The sequence below is a fragment of the Symphodus melops genome, assembly GCF_947650265.1.
Source record: "Symphodus melops genome assembly, chromosome: 16".
In the NCBI taxonomy this organism is placed as follows: Eukaryota; Metazoa; Chordata; class Actinopteri; order Labriformes; family Labridae; genus Symphodus; species Symphodus melops.
In genome coordinates, this window is record NC_136706.1 from 6,240,628 (window position 1) to 6,256,678 (window position 16,051).

The 16,051-nt window shown below is 39.6% G+C and overlaps 2 protein-coding genes across 3 annotated transcripts in view; one reads left to right on the forward strand and one right to left on the reverse strand.

The window, feature by feature from the left end:
- LOC306836655 (uncharacterized protein) overlaps window positions 1–16,051 on the reverse strand; it is an 82,978-nt gene that overhangs the window by 39,803 nt on the left and 27,124 nt on the right. The gene's annotated exons all lie outside the window — the stretch shown is intronic.
- On the forward strand, window positions 1,225–8,383 carry LOC306837142 (BCL2/adenovirus E1B 19 kDa protein-interacting protein 3). The gene is made up of 6 exons (XM_079364680.1): window positions 1,225–1,473; window positions 4,770–4,920; window positions 5,173–5,254; window positions 5,789–5,862; window positions 6,724–6,870; window positions 7,658–8,383. Exons 1-6 carry the CDS (start codon window positions 1,431–1,433, stop codon window positions 7,704–7,706), a joined length of 546 nt encoding a protein of 181 aa, XP_079220806.1. The 5' UTR covers window positions 1,225–1,430; the 3' UTR covers window positions 7,707–8,383.

Here is a 16,051-nt window from a genome sequence, read left to right on the forward strand (position 1 = left end):
TTAAAAAAAGGATATTTTAACATCATTGGACCAGAAAGTTAAAAAATTATTTTGTATTATGAATACATTTTTTGAGCTTTGAAAAATGTGATATTCATGATGATCAAATTGCTCATAATGTCTTATTTGGATGCAGAATTCTTTGTGAAGAAGACTTTGGAAAACAGCCTCAGAGAGTCAAGTGAATGATGAAACACTGGACAGAAAACGCGTCCGTGTTCTGAGTTAGAAAATCAAATATTTAGCTGTCAGTAAAGGTAATGTAGGAAGTTCAGAAACTGAAACACAAGATGCAAAGATAGAATATTACTCTAAGTCAATAAAAACATGTTTTATAATATTTATGCCTCTTACATACTTTGTATGTGTTAAATGTTTTCATCTTTACAGCCTTGTATATTTTAATCATCCGACTTTATTAAACAGAAAATGTTAACTGAAAATGTATTTTAGGTAATGTTAGTCTTCAAGTTAACTTAAGTATCATCCTAAACTGTCCAATGCGATGTGTATTTTGTTTTTATTCATACTTATATTTTCAGTTTGATGGTGTATACGAATGTAACATCTAAACTACATTAGAGGTGCCATCATTGATATTTAATATGAATGTGTCTGATAACAAGTACAAATAAATAACTTCATCAAAGAGCTGAACTCTGGCATGTCGCCAAGACTTGACCAGAATGTAAAGACTACTGTACACTGCCTCTAGTGGACAATTGGACAATAACCTCATCAGAATATTTGACAAAAACACTGCACATTATTATTATCATTATTGATACATTCTTAGAACGAAAGCTAGATAGAGAAAAGATCAATAAGACTTATCAGATGTGTTTGTAGAGCTAAATGATGGTACAAAAACATATTCATTAACATCAAGCAGTTGATCAACTAAAGCATGCTGTAAAAGCTTATAAGTGCCTCATTTTCTAATAAACATGTTTACGATGCTACAATTAAAACAGACTAGTCCCCTCGACACACAATCATACAAATAAGCCTTTCATTAAATGACACTTTCTTACATAACCATCTTAACTGTTTTTCATCACAGACATCTAAACACAAAGGTTACAGCTTGGTTATTAGGGCACACACGCATTCTGCCACCTCAGAGTACCTGGTTATCGTTGGGACTTTTCCCTGCTTAGCCCTGGCTCGTTTTGTTTACCTCTTGGCTCCTGACACGTGGGGAAGGGAGGGAGGAGAGGAGGCGAGGAGGGAGGGGGAGGAGAGGAGAGGAGGCGGATTAGCACAGCGTCAGTGCCCGTTGTCCCTTTTAGACCACAACAAACACCAGATTGATAGGGAGAAAAGCGCAGAGGGAAGAAACCCATTTGAACCTGCTTGTCCTCCGCGCTCAGTGTCAGCATCTCCCCCCCTCTCTCTCTCTCTCTTCATCCTTCACCCGGCGATCAGGCATGTCTCTGTCCGGCTCGCAGACACCAGAGGACGGACTCTATGGTGAGTGAGGGGATGGTGGGGCAAGGACAAGGCCGTTTGTTTATCTGCCTTTGCAGCAATGACGTAGAAGAAATTAGTGCACGTGTTCCTATCACAACAGCTAACACATAACATACAAGCTGCTCTATATGTGCACACAGTGTTATTTTTCTTTCGATCTCTGAATGCAGATGTAAACACAGTAGGTAAACAATGTAGGCAGAGAGTCCATTCATTAGCTCAGCAGCATACCTCCAGGTCTGATGTGCAGATATCTAACAGAGCAGACATAATGCCAACAGCATGTCAGGCTGGGAGCAGGTGTAAGAGAAACACAGGGAATGAATAAGGCAGTGCCAGTTTTATAATTGGCATTGTTGTTGCCACTGACACTGTCATTGTATAAACGGATTCCCTGACTCACCTGTTTGTATCTCTGTAAGCCAATTACGCTGCAGAGATTTCCTGACGCTTATAGCTCCACTGTGCTGGATGAACATTGTTTGGCACGTATAGGATGCTCGGTAAGAAGAACATGTGGAGCAATGTTATGGCAGGACACGATGGGACTGTACATAAAGTACAGGGGGTTTAAGCTCATGATGTCAAGAGGTTAGTATTTACAGCCTTGCTGATAGGCTACTGGTTTTTTAGGCTGCTGGTGCACATTTTGGAGTAAAAAAAACCAAAACCTTCAATCATAAACAATCCATATCTTTACAAATTGTTCAAAGATACTCTCTAAATAACCTGAGCACTGTTTGGGTTTTTGAGCTTTCTTATTAATCTTTCTCTATTAGGCTATAATCTGAGATATGAGGAGCAATTAAACAGCCAACGACTGGTCAGTCAGCTGACATATCTAACTAATGTATTGCTCTATCACCAGAGAATGTCATCAGTATTTGTTTGGCAAGCGCTGATATCAAGTTCCATATCACAATGAAAAAAATTCACAGCTCTGCAATGTTACCAACTCATACAGTTGCTCCTAGTTTTTGACTCCATTTTGATGGTTACCAAATGAGCAGGTATTTTCACTAGTTTCCATCAATCAGTAGAACAAACATTGTGTGTCATTACCTCTTCAGTCAGGTGCCATTGAGTGACTGAGAAAAGAAAAAGGGCTAACCTCAAGCAACAAAACACCTTGTGGAAAACACAACAGGAGTCTGCCCTTTTAGTTTATTTTGTGTATATTTTAAGGAACCGTCCAGTTATCTGCTCCCTTTTTTTTTGTCTTTACAGTTGAAGTTGCAAGCCACACGCATCGTGTTTTAGGCTGTTTCCATTGTACAAAACATCAGGATTTCAGTTCAATAAAATGTAAAATCCTTTTGCAAATTGTTAATTTTTTCAAAATGCTCTCACTGAAGTTCTTTATAATGCAAGTAAAAAATCTAATAATAATGTTTGCTGGTCATTGACTTTTACTTAGATTGTTGTCATCTTTGTTTGACCAGACGAAGATGACCTTTGTGGTTAATAAAGATAATGAAATGCCGTTTTTTTGGACCTAACTCATGCTGTAGCTATTGTTTTTTTTGTGGCACTGGATCTGGCATAGAAACATTTAGTCACCTCGAACCTGCTTTTTCAAAACAATGAGCCTACCCTGCCTTTAGCGGAAAAAAAGACACATCCACCCCCTCTACAATCCCTAAACAGACACTATTAGCAAATCAAAAATGATTCTGTCGCGCTGCAGCTCATTGAGTCTTTTAAGCATCCAGCGCTTGTCCACATTACATAAAGCTGATTTGGCAGTGGCACAGATGAATGTGTACAGAATTGCACCATAGACACTGATTTAGTGCTGCAGAATGGCGACAGATAGATAAATCAGGCAACAAGGCAGTTGTTATGTCATAACTCTGCTCTGTAGAAAAATAAATAGGGCAATGGCACAGTCCCCCCCCTACTCCAGCTCTGTGCCCGCTCATGTCTCCTCTGCTGCTGCTTGTGTGATTACAGTGTTGTAAAGTGACGATTAGAGCGATCACATCATACTTCGGTTGGCAGATGAGGTGTTGATATTTTGTAAAATGTATCACAGGAGTGAATACATGACGAGAGAAACAAGAAGAAAGAAGGGAGGGAGGAGGGTGAATGGCTAATCTCTAACAGAAATAAGATCTTATGTAAGCAAGCATGCTGTCAGGCCGAGTTATCCCTGCCCTACTGTTTGGCTACTGTGTGTGTGCATGCCAAACACACCAGAGTGCATGTGTGTATGTCAGTGTGTAAATCTCTTCCTGACCATGTACCCAGTGAACCTGCGTGTCCACTCATTTATGTGCTGTGTGTTTGTTACTCATTGATTGAGAGGCACAGACTCATTCATGTGTTTCAGTGTGTGTGTGTGTGTGTGTGCGTGCGTGTTCACTGCTAGCCGGATGTCCGTTCTCCATTCATTACCTCTTGGAATATCAAATGTTATGTTGCTTACGTCACCATATGTCGACAACAGCACACACGCACACATTCAGAGGGAAAGAACTGTTCTGATTTTTTGCAATTGGACAGGATTTATTGTGAGAGCTGAGTGAAACTCTCTCTCTTGTATGTGTGAAATCATTCTTGTTGTCCCTATTTTTGTGATAAATAACAGAACAGGATTAGTGGGTTTGTTTTTTTGTTTGTTTTTTTTCAGAAAAGTAACATGGTGGACAAATTAGCTACAAATAGGAACAAAGAAAACTTCAAGCCAGTCGGCATAATAACAAAAGTCCCAATTATTAAGATAATAGAAAAAAATGGAACAACAAAACTGTTTCTGTAAAAACTGAACCACGTTTAAAAACGGTTTGTAGTGCAATCAAATATGAGAGAAAAATACAGGTATAGATGTGTATAATTCAAAGCTTTTTTTTCTTTCAATTTGAAGCATTTAGTAGCATTTTTCAAATGAATATGATGTTCAAGATTTTCTATTGGTGATCAGTTAAGTGTTGAAAGGATTCAGTATTTCTCTGATCCCCTTTAATTAACACAAATTACAACCTTGACCATAAAAGTCAGACATTACAGCATTTTAACACCCACTGTAAGTATGACAAAGAAGAAAATTATCACTGTTTGAAAATGGCAAATTTCTAGTGACAGAGCTGCTAATGGGTAAAGTGTTGTTTTTTTTTAAACTAACAGAAAAGTGACTCGGTGTAAAGCTCAATATTAAGGCCACATAGTTCACTTTCCTCATCACATCTCTTTTCTGCTTATCTACATACAGTTTGTATATGAAGCCCTGCTGTTTTCTGCCTCCTTGCTGACTGCCTGAGCATCATCACAGACTCCATGTTTTGTTTGATCATCAGGCTCCTGGGTCGAGTTGGAGGAGCTGATAGCAGCTGTGAGCCGCAGGGAGAGTCTGACAGGGTCGCAGGAGAGCATCTCCTCCGCCCTGCAGGGGGAGCTGGAGAGGATCCTTCTGGAGGCACAACTTGAGTGTGAGAGGAGTAGGGACAGGTAGGGGTGCTGAGTTATGTTTTCTTTTTTTTATTGCTTTCTTTTGTATGGGCTTTTGGGGGGTCTTGAGCTGCACAGCAGGGTGTAAAAAAACATGCACAGTAATGAATCTCCTCCTGTGCAGAGTGCCATTTTCCTTGTTTTACAAAATATGTGTACCAATCTGTTTGTTTAAACAGAAATATATCTATTTTAATTGCAGTCCGTTCAAATCTTGACAGTAAACTCACTTTGTAAATGTGTCTTCCACAGTCCTCCACAAGCTGTGACTCCACAGTCAACTGGTTCCCCGAGAGCAACTAGTGAGCAGGACAGCGACTATGTCCCCATACAGGTATTTGATTTTTCAACAGGTGCTATTGAATATCTTTCGATAACATAATCTTAATTATGCTGGTAAAAGACCAGAGTGCAGGTTTATTGTCAGTTTATTTACTACATCAGCCTACTTTCCAGAGGCTTCTGTGTTAATGTCAGAGAAATGTCTGCCTGCAGAGACATGAAGCACACATGTAACAAACTACCTGTTCCACACAAATCAAAAAATATTACTGATATCACATTAATGATTTTTAACCAACGTATTTCATTAACTCAAGATTTTAAAAAAGACTTTGTATTTTAGAAATCATTTTTAATTCATTTAAAAAGAAACCCAGCGACCAACCTCTAGTCTTCAAGTGGTGTCTGAGACTTCCTCAAAAGATTTACAAGCCTAATGTTCAATGTATCAGTCACATCCATGAGCGTGATGTTGCACATGTTAACGTCACTGTGTCTCTCGCCCTGCGTTTTCCTCCCACATCAACTCTTCTTGCATTTTGCGTTTTGCTCTTGCATATCATGTCACCCCTTGTGCTCGTTGCAGGAGGAAGTTGAGCGGCGGGGAGATACTGACTGGGTGTGGGATTGGTCCAGTAGACCTGAAAATATGCCACCAAAGTAAGACCAGCTGCATGTCTTTAAAAGTGATTTATGTTTGAAGTGATGTTCAACTAAATTTCCCATGTTTCAGAGCATGTCTTATTACTTTCAAAGATGTGTAGTAGTTTTAAATAAACTATTTTTTGCCCAGAGCTAAAAAAGAAGATAGCTACCACCCCCTTCTCTTTACAAAAGTAATAATGCTAGAGGCTGAAGGCAATTAGCTTAGCATAAAGATTTAAACAAAGGGAAACAGATTATTGTGCACTAAATTAAGTAAACTTCTGGCTAAAAGCGCCTCTAAAAACGAATTTCACATTTAATTTATTTTGTTTAATCGGTTCATCACTAAACAGTGAGTCATGTTTTCATTGTGAAGTTGCCCAAACAACCAGAAGCAACATTGGCGTTTTTGTGTGATGAAAAAGTGACTACATGAGTTGCTCCAAAAACAAACGTTTTCAAATTTAACTAAAGAAACATTCTATGTTATTCTTTTGGCACCAGTTGAAAGGTAAAGCACACTTTAAAGTTTGAGTTTTTAAGTCTTTTCAGTTCGACTCTGACAGCAAGTTATAAATGCTGTCTTAAATTCAGTTTACGTATTCCCTCTTTGAGTGTTCAGAAACACATGAATCACCCTTGTTTTATTTACTCTCTACCACACTTGACATTTCATCTTTTGCTAAACAATAACTCAGTTTGACAGGTAGTAGCTCTTAATGGCCTCAGACCGTCATCACTACCTGTCTTATATTCTCATTCTTCTCTCTTGTGTTCTCATTATTTCTGTTTATCTTTTTATTCTTTCTTTCTTCTTTCCTATCTGTATGTCTTATCTCCTGCACTCGCTTTCCCCCCCTCTCTGTTTGTCTGCAGAGAGTTTGTGTTTCAGCACCCAAAGCAGCAGAGCTCCCTCAGCGTTAGGAAGACAGAGGTGATGAAGAGGGGCCTCTTCTCCTCTGATGTTCTCCTCTTACTCGGCCCCTCACTGCTGGCTTCACACCTGCTTACACTTGGAGTCGGGTGAGACACAGTCCTTTTTTCACCCATTCATGTTTAATGCATTGTACTGTCGTATCATTTCCTAGATGACCTTGGTTTGGCATCACCACCCAGCCATTCCTCCATGTTTGCCCAGAGATCACCCATCCCAAACAGACCAAGAACATAAAAGGGATGTCTGTAGAGCAGACAGGAAACATAGAAGCTTTATAGCAAGGTCAATTAGAACTCATTGTTTTAGTAAAATAGAGTCACTTTATGAATGACCTCATTACATGGGCCGAGCAGGAAAACTATTCCAGAGTCAGCCGGTAAAACAATACTTTGCTATTCAGTGGGCTGTATCCTGTAAGAAACGCCAGTCTGCTCTTCAGGTCTTATTAATTCACCACGACGCTTATATGGTACAGTGCAAAAATGTGCTGGATGTGCCACAGCTTCATTTCACAGGAACTCAATGGCTGACAAGAAGTAGTAAAATACTTAATAGTAAATGGGCTGCCAATGACCAAGACTTTTTTTAAAGTGCTGTACATGTAAAATCCTATACAATGCCCTTAGAGCAGTATTAGAAGATATACAGTAAAAGTGCCCTGAGAGTGGTGTTAGAAAGTGTGCTACAAAAAATTCCCTCAGAGCAGCCAATTCATGTTACATGTACTATAACCTGTATAGCCACACATGCACTGCAGTTCACCTTAGCTTTGGATGTAGCTTTCACTGTGGCATGATAGCTAGTTATGTTGATATGCTAACAATTGCTGATTACAATAAATTGGCATTGCTGACTTTTCTTTTTCTTTTTCAGGATCTACATAGGAAAACGATTGGCGGCTTCAACAACTAGTACGCTGTGACTTCTACTATGGCACAATGCACCCATTCAGGCCTGGTCTGACCAGTTAGGTCAGAGTCCGTCCTCTCCACAGCAATAATTTTCCTCCATACTTCTTCTCCGGGGCAATCTTAGGTCCCCGCCTATCTGTCCCTCTTTCTCTGTGTTCATCTGTCAGTCTGTGCTTGTTGTAGGGTCTGGGGAGCGGATGGACGCCGACCAATGAGTCAAACTGAGGTCACTTTCACTCTCCCGGAGAGTAACACTGATCTCAACCAGCCAAAGTGAAATCAAAGAGGAGAGATTGCTCAGATATGAGAGAAAGGGAAGAGAGAGAGTTTCACTCAGCTCTCACAATAAATCCTTTTAATAGGAGAAGATAAAAACGGTTCGTTGGGAACAGTGTGTTCGGCAAAATGAAGAAAATAATATGTGGTAGCCTTTTTGCCCCAACCTTTGAAAAAGCAAAATGTCTGTCATTTGTCAAAAGTAATGACCCTCTGTACGAATGAGCTGCTAAAAGTGGTACTCGGGGGGTTTTTGTTCTGCCTTGATGGAGAATCTAATGTAGAGTTTTAGTTGGCTGAGTGAATGTAGAAACGGCTCTGGTTGTGGTTTTTGTCCCATAAAGCGATTAAATATTTGACCTCCAACAAAGACAATCACGATCCCATTAAACTTCACCCCTGAAAAACTTAATATGCCTCTTGGGTCTTTTATTTTCAGCCAGCATTTGTCCTACACATGCTCATCTCGTTTAGTAAATTCAGGAGAAGTGAAACATTTCCAGCCAGCAAAGCACAAAGATTTGCTGGAGTAGGCTTGGACCTGTAACTTTCACTATTTTTTGTAAGTTGTATTTTTAGGCTTTGGGTTCAGGTTGCCTGGATATTATTTGTAGGTATTTGTATAAAACAACAAGGAAAGACAACCCAACTGCCTGCAAATGAACCAAAGCATCTGCTTAAAATGTAATCCCTTTTCCATCTGAGGTAAATCACTGAAAATCACTGCACTGATTTGTCTTGATAAGCACTAAAGTGTAGTTGATATGTGATTTATTTTTTTTAACCACACAATGACTCTTGCAGAAATGCTATGACATCACACCAGCTTGTTTCTTTCCATCGGCCTGTGTCATACCTTACCTCATACCGGTCTTTTCTCTTCTTTTAAACAAGCTACTCTGACCATTCAACAATTTGAGGTTTTATTGCTTTCCCGTAAACCTGAGAGCAGTTTCCTCTGAATATCTCATGAAAATAGCTGGCTTTGATTGTGAACGGGGAGACTGAGAAGCACAGTGATGGCTTTGCTGTGTTGCCTTGAATGTAAAAGCGCCCATTTGTTGTCCAACCTGACCAAGCCCAATGTGTTTATCAGCCATTAGCGGAGTGTTTGATGTGAGGGGTCCTGCTGAGCTCATTAAGCTACTTGTAGACGCACCGAGCTGACGATGCAACAACAAGAGCACAAAAGCACCTGGTTCCCATTCACAGACATACTCACCAAACACTCCCCCGTGCACACAAACAATATATGCCTAGTTACTAGTGCATGTTTTGGCATCACTTTAACACAACAAAGAACACAAGGAAATACTTTGTCAGGAATGATTACATGTGCTCACCAGATCATTATTAGGGAATTAATGTAATTTATCACCGTGGCTTACAAATCTTCTTTCAGCTCTAAATTTGATCTATTGTATAAACTGGATTAATGTAATGTTTTATGCAGTTTCAGATTTTTATTTTGCTGACATTAATTTTATGTCTTGACACAATACAGAAAGAAAACAAAGACCCTAAGAAGAAGCTAGACTTTGAATAGATTTTTTGGCCGCTACCTGTGACCATGGCAACTGTACACAAAGCGTAAAACTTGAGGTTTGTTTACTATAACCACACAAATACTTTTCCATCCAAAACAAAGCGAAAGGAACTGAATCCAGATAATCGGGATGTACTGTTTGCTTGTTTTAGAACTTATCCACTTGTTTCCCACACTGACTGTGTCGTTGTGTTCTCACATCACATTGCTTTGGTGAGAACATAACCAAGTGAAATTATCGGAAAAGATGTGAAAATAGACCAGCATGATCCTTTAAGCTTTGAATGTTAGCATGTGGATTGTCCCTGATTCAGCCTCCCCTAGAACCATTCATCCTCAGCTGGGGGCCAACAGGCAGTCACAGCTGCTACAGGCTGTTGTAAATCATCATGTTCTTACACGGTTATATCCCTTGTTTGTTGTAACCTCTGTGATTTTTCCTAGCAGGGGACTGTGTTAAGATCCGTTTACCCTGTAATGTCCTGTTAAATAAAAAAGGGACATTTAGTACAGTGAACAATCACCCTTTAAAGTCATGTGTGATCGTTGAATCACTGAAAATGAGTCTGAGAATTTCGTGTTGCGAAAAAAAAAAAAAATTCTCTCGTCATACTTTGTCTCCTGTATCTTTTGGGGGTGGAGGAGACAGAAGCTGAGACACAATGTGGAAGAAATCTGTTCATTTCCTGGGCTAAACTATAGAGATCAGACATCTGTCTCTCTGTGAAAAGCATTATCTTCCCGCTCCTATACTACAAGGCAGGAAATATAGAGTCCAGTTTCAAAGGATTTGAATGCAACAAAGAAATTCAGTTGAATTGGCACCAAATCTGTGTCTCAACATTCATACAAGGTCACTTATTCGAAGCCTCCATCTCAAGAAACTTCACTTTACCACATGTGGCTCACTTCCCCCTCATGAACCGCTTATTATAAGGAATTGTAGATTTTAATTCTACATAACTGAATGACGCACTCCCTCTCGAATATCAGACAAACCCACAGCTTACCAAACCAGCACACTCCTACGCAAGTTTTTCATCCTAGTCTGTGGGTTTTAATAGTTAGGCTCATGCACAATAAGTATATTCATCTTTTACATTTGAAATGTGGTTCAATAAGCACAGTTTGAAGAGAGAGGATGCCATGTCTTCTAAAGTGTGATCTGAAATTCTGATTAATTCCAGCCCGAAACACTGTCTGACAAAGTTATTCATATTTTTGTAACTCTCGGCCACCCTTTACAATATGACTTTGTAGAACAGATGACCCTGTGTGCTCTCCTACTATGCGCTGTTTCCCACCGTATGGCAGACCTTTCCAGCCCAGACACGCTTGCTCTCAATGTGCCAGAACTATGAAGGATTAATGAGAGCACCTGGAGTAAGACTCAATGGAGAACAATGGTGTGCTGTTCGCTCTGTAAACAAGCTGCTCAGTCGTGTAGGTGTATTTTGTCCTCACATCCTGAAGGAGTTCTTTTATGATGTTTTGTCATAAAGTAGTTTTTCTGAACATGATGAGAGGAGTAAAAATAGGTTTGTTTTCTTTTACTCAAAAGTGCATTCACTTACAACAGAGGAGAAAGAAAAAAAGTAAAGCGGCTTGTATGCTTCATTAGAACTGCTCGTCAGATAAACGAATAGTTTAGATTCCCACTCCAGCTAAACACACAGACCTTTCATACTCGGTCTTGCTGTGTCCAAAAGCTATTGCGGCTTTCCAAATCTGACAATCCAACATTAGCACCCACTTCACTGAAGGAACCTAGAGATTAAAATGTACATTTCTTTCTTTCTTTTCCCATGTTCTTTTAAGAACTATTTCCGTAGCTTTTGATATGAAAAACCATGGCTATCTCAACGCTATGGTGTTTGCAGCCCTTCCAAATTCAAGTCAACGCTCACAAAAGATATGAACATACAGTCTGAAAACAGGTCATACATAGTCCTTTCTCGTCTAACCTGTCCTCGAAGAGTCTATTGCCATGCTAGGAGGATGGATTTTGTCACATTAACGCTCAAAGTTAATGCTTTTACCAATAATTATTATTTGAGCATTTCAGCAAATGTGTTTTCTTAAAGGTCACATATTATAGTCCTATTTAAAAAGTTTAAATAAGTCTCTAAGCTCCGTAAAACATTTCTGTAAAGTTTCTAGCTCAAAATCCACTCTGAGCCTACATTTTATCATGCCTATTGAGCCCTTTATTCAGCCCTGCTTAGAACAGGCTGTTTCTGGGCCAATAGCTTTAAATGCAAGCAAGCTCCTCTGGAAGGTTTCGCTTTCTTGCACCATGGCCAATTGCGTTAAGGTAAAAAGGCAGACTCAAAGGGCAGAACAAACACCTATCTGTGGGAGTGTCACCCACCTGGGGGAGGGGTTACTGCCCGTTGTGGTATTATGAAGGGAAGACCTCCAAACAGCCTCTATGAGCACACATTTTTCTTAAAAGAGAAGCAGGCAAAATACAGAGGATGTACTTTGCTACTAATTGCGTGGTTAGTAGAAACATCTGTGTTGGAAAAATATGGTAAAGTGCATTTTGCATAATATCAGACCTTTGAAACAACTTCCCTGTTCCTCTGGTAACATCTTGAAGAGACGATGGCCAATAATACAAAACCATTTCTCCCAAAGGGCTGTTGGTGAAAAAATGTACCTGTGTATGTGGTTTAGGATGGGTCCAGAACACGTTGGTTACGTCCCAAATAGCAGCATGTACCATCAGGAATAAGTTGGTGACAATGGGTGATAGAGATATGAAGGGTAAAATGCTTTGAATCCCTACAAGACTAGAAAGGTGCAGTAGAAATGCATTGGTAGTGGTAATCCATTTACCATTGACCGCTGTTGTCACAATTTAAATCTTTGCCAAATACTGGCACAAGACCAAAAGTTACAGATCATCAAAGTTACCAAAATTCCTCCTTTGGGGAACACATGTCTGTAACATTATAGTAGTGAATCCATCCAAAGGTTCGCAACACTTTTACACAAAACCTCATTCTCATGCATCAGAAGGTCATTAGGGCTGATCCTCTGGGATACATTTCAAGGCAATCTAAAGTTATTGAACGATTTCATTCAGATGTAAAGAAGTGTTCTAACAATACAATCTCTAGAGCTGTGTAGCTTATGTGGCTAAAGAAGGAAAAGGCCCAAAGAATTGATGGAGGTAGAATTTGAGGTGTTAGTATGGGAGACAAATGGATCTGCGCCGTCGACTTGGTGTCAAGTATCTACAGAGAAAATTTACAGCTTTCCCCATCGAGAGTGTAGGAGTAGCTGAGACACGTACTGAGACAGAGTGTGTGAGCATGAACCTATCCAGCTGGTGTGAGAGACTGAAGGAGCAGCTGGATAGTCTGAGAGTGAACTCAGAGTTTACACATGGCAAAACCATCAAACGCAACTTCCATCAGCGGCTTTGTAGGGGCCGTCATGAAGTATAGGCTTGCAAAATACCGGGAAAATCAGTGAGACGCTGAAAACACATTGTTTTTGAAACATTATGTTCCTCGACTGAACTAAGGCGATTCTGAGAAGATCTTTGTGCACCTATCATCAATCTTTCAGCATGATAGCAATGTTTTTCCAAGTGTTCAGGTTTATGTTACAGTGTCATCACATTGATTGAAAGTAAACATAATAAATGTCTGGCCTAATAACAAGAGGTGAACCCCTCCCACACACACACACACACACACACACACACACACACTCAGCAACCTCATCCCAATGCCTTTAGCCTACTGATTTCTAACCTGCTTACGACTAAAGAGCATTGCCAACTTCAACATAGCCATGCATGTACATGTAAGCTCCAGGAATAGACAATGCTGATACGATCTAGTCTACCTTTAATGGCCCCCACATCTCAACTGTGAACGTAGATGGCAAGAGCAGCACACACTCTGATGTCCACCCTCCTCGATGCTAGCGCTTTTACCATCTGTGATACCTACCCACATAACTTGTTTGGGATCTTTCATTAAAAAAGGCACACACAAGCTATCAAACAAAAACACAACTAGTCCTTCTAAATTACAGACAAGGCAATAAGAGAATAGTCTGTGATAGATGTGAGAAAAAGGACAGGGAAGGCAGAGCCAGGGTGAGAGGCTTGTTTAGGCTACAGCTCACCCCCGCTATGTTAGGCTTTATTATAATAATAGATGTTACGCTGGGATGTGAAGCATAATAAACATTGTATTGTCTATGTTTCCTGCAATCTTCAGAAGTAAGATAGAATCTAGCTTTCAATCTCTACACAACACAGACTAATAGTTCAGACAAATAATGACTTTATACATCCTGTTTTCTTTCAAAACCTCAAGGCAAAACACTTAATTTCTACAATTGTAATGAGCAGTGTCTGATTTCTGAAAGAATTCTATTCCATCTCGCTCAGAATAATCTTTTGATGAATTTTGGATCTCTAATATTTGAGGTTTAAATTGAACTCATGACCTCCATACAGATTTTGATCTCAAAAAGAAAAAACTAAAAGATCCAACGTGACACACCAATTTGTCTCTGAATTTTTCAGTCTGAACGAGCTTCAGGATGTGGGTTTGTTTCATAAACCTCTACTTTAAGTTCAGAGTCACAGTCTGTCTAATTTCCAAAATTCAGGCAATTTAATGCTATAATTTGAGGTTTGGAGTTTGGCCCCTTCATGAGACAGAGTAGAGGATTTTGATAAATACTGCAGAGTTAATGAGGTGTTGGATGAGACCCCTTTTGCTGACTGGCTGCTGTTACATAACTTCATCAGGTGAGACAGTGCATAGCTTGTAGGACGTTGCATCCCATGGTGTAATGAGCACTTCAGCACACAGCGCAGGACTGAGGAGACTTATGGTCACCACCGGCTGTGGTTTACCATGTTGTAAAAGTCTGTGTTCATTCCTCGAACACAAGAAGACTGAAGCAAGTCGCTATGAAAGACGTTTTTGTGAAGAACTTTTATGTGGTGAATGTGATAATGTAATTCATTTGTCATAAAAAAAACTGTTTCCTCATACAGTCAATATTTAGAAATCTTTTTCGGTAGCACCAGAAAATGTCCCACTGAAGAGAAAAATTGTACTAGTGTATTCCATTAATATGTCCAGAAGACAAAAAGAGCCATGCATGAATATTATCAAAACATGTTTTCTCAAAATCACAAAATCATTTATATGCTATTTCGAAAAAATTGCGCATTGATTCTTTGATTAAACTAGGCCTAGTATGATTAGAAAAAGGTTGTTTTGCTTGTTACCTATTTTGTCTATTGGAAAGCAGGTTTGACGCATCCGCATGCAAAGATGGCATATGTATGTATTAGAGCCTGGGATATATTCCGTTGTGCTTTATTATTTTCACAACCCACAAAAAGTGGATAAACATATTTTGGGTCCGGTGAAACATGGGCATTTGTTTCAGGTCAGTGAATGTGTTTGAAACACAGAGCTGGTGGTGTGCTCAAGCTAACAAGTGCTCAAGGTAACAAATCATTTACTAGATGTGGTGGGACTTGTCGTGGTGTAACCTGGTAACTGCCCTGGATTTATAACAGAAAAACAGATGATGAACTGACATGTGACATTTAAAAAATATATATTACTCATGATTCTACTTTCTCCCTCTCTTTTTATTTTAGCTTGAGAAAGAAAAGTAAATCGAAATAATCCATCCTGTCGGTCAAAATATTTGTTGCTAAAATATCTGTACTGCTTGGATTACAGTTAAACATCTTCTGTCTTGCTGATTATCTACCACATGTTGTATCATTCACCTTTAATCACTACTGTTTTAGCCCATTTTTGTGTTGTTTCCTTTGTGGTTCAATGGTTTTAAAAAGAGGCTAATTGTCAGACCTCCCTGATGAGTACAAAAAGCCCTTCTCGTAATGCTTATTTGCATGAAACCACCGCTTCAGGTCATTGGTAACAGTACATTTTTGTTCTATTTGTGGTTACAGCAATGCTATAATCATTTGTGTCTGCTGGCAACTAAACGTGGAGAGAAGCAAAGTTACGAGTGAATATCAGAGTCTCTGGATACGGTCTCATTGGTATCACAATCAAAAATAGTCAGGGGATGGTGTCAGACACACTTGGGGTTTGGTTTTATCTCCCAGCCAGAGGCAGCCATCACTGTCTGACCTCATCAACCGCACCATGATGTGACTCAAGCCCAGATCCTGCAGCAGACTTTATGTGGTTTGTTGAGCTCTGTACCACAGCTGCGGACCATGAATGGAGGTCTGTGGAGGGTTTTTTTTGTAATCCAGAACCCATATGCATGTAAAGACTCATTCTGAAAAACCAATCAGAGGGAAGATAAAACTCTGGGTGTCCTGTTGGAGCCCTGATCACTACACAACAACAGACTTGAGCAGGGTTATACAGGCTAACCTGAGGTAGAAGTATGGAAACTGTGACTCATTTGCCTCGTCTTGTTGCCATAGATGCATGTTTATCCTTTTAAGTAAGACCATCAACTCAGAGCCACAGAGACTCTTCTTTTAATAAACTAACCAAG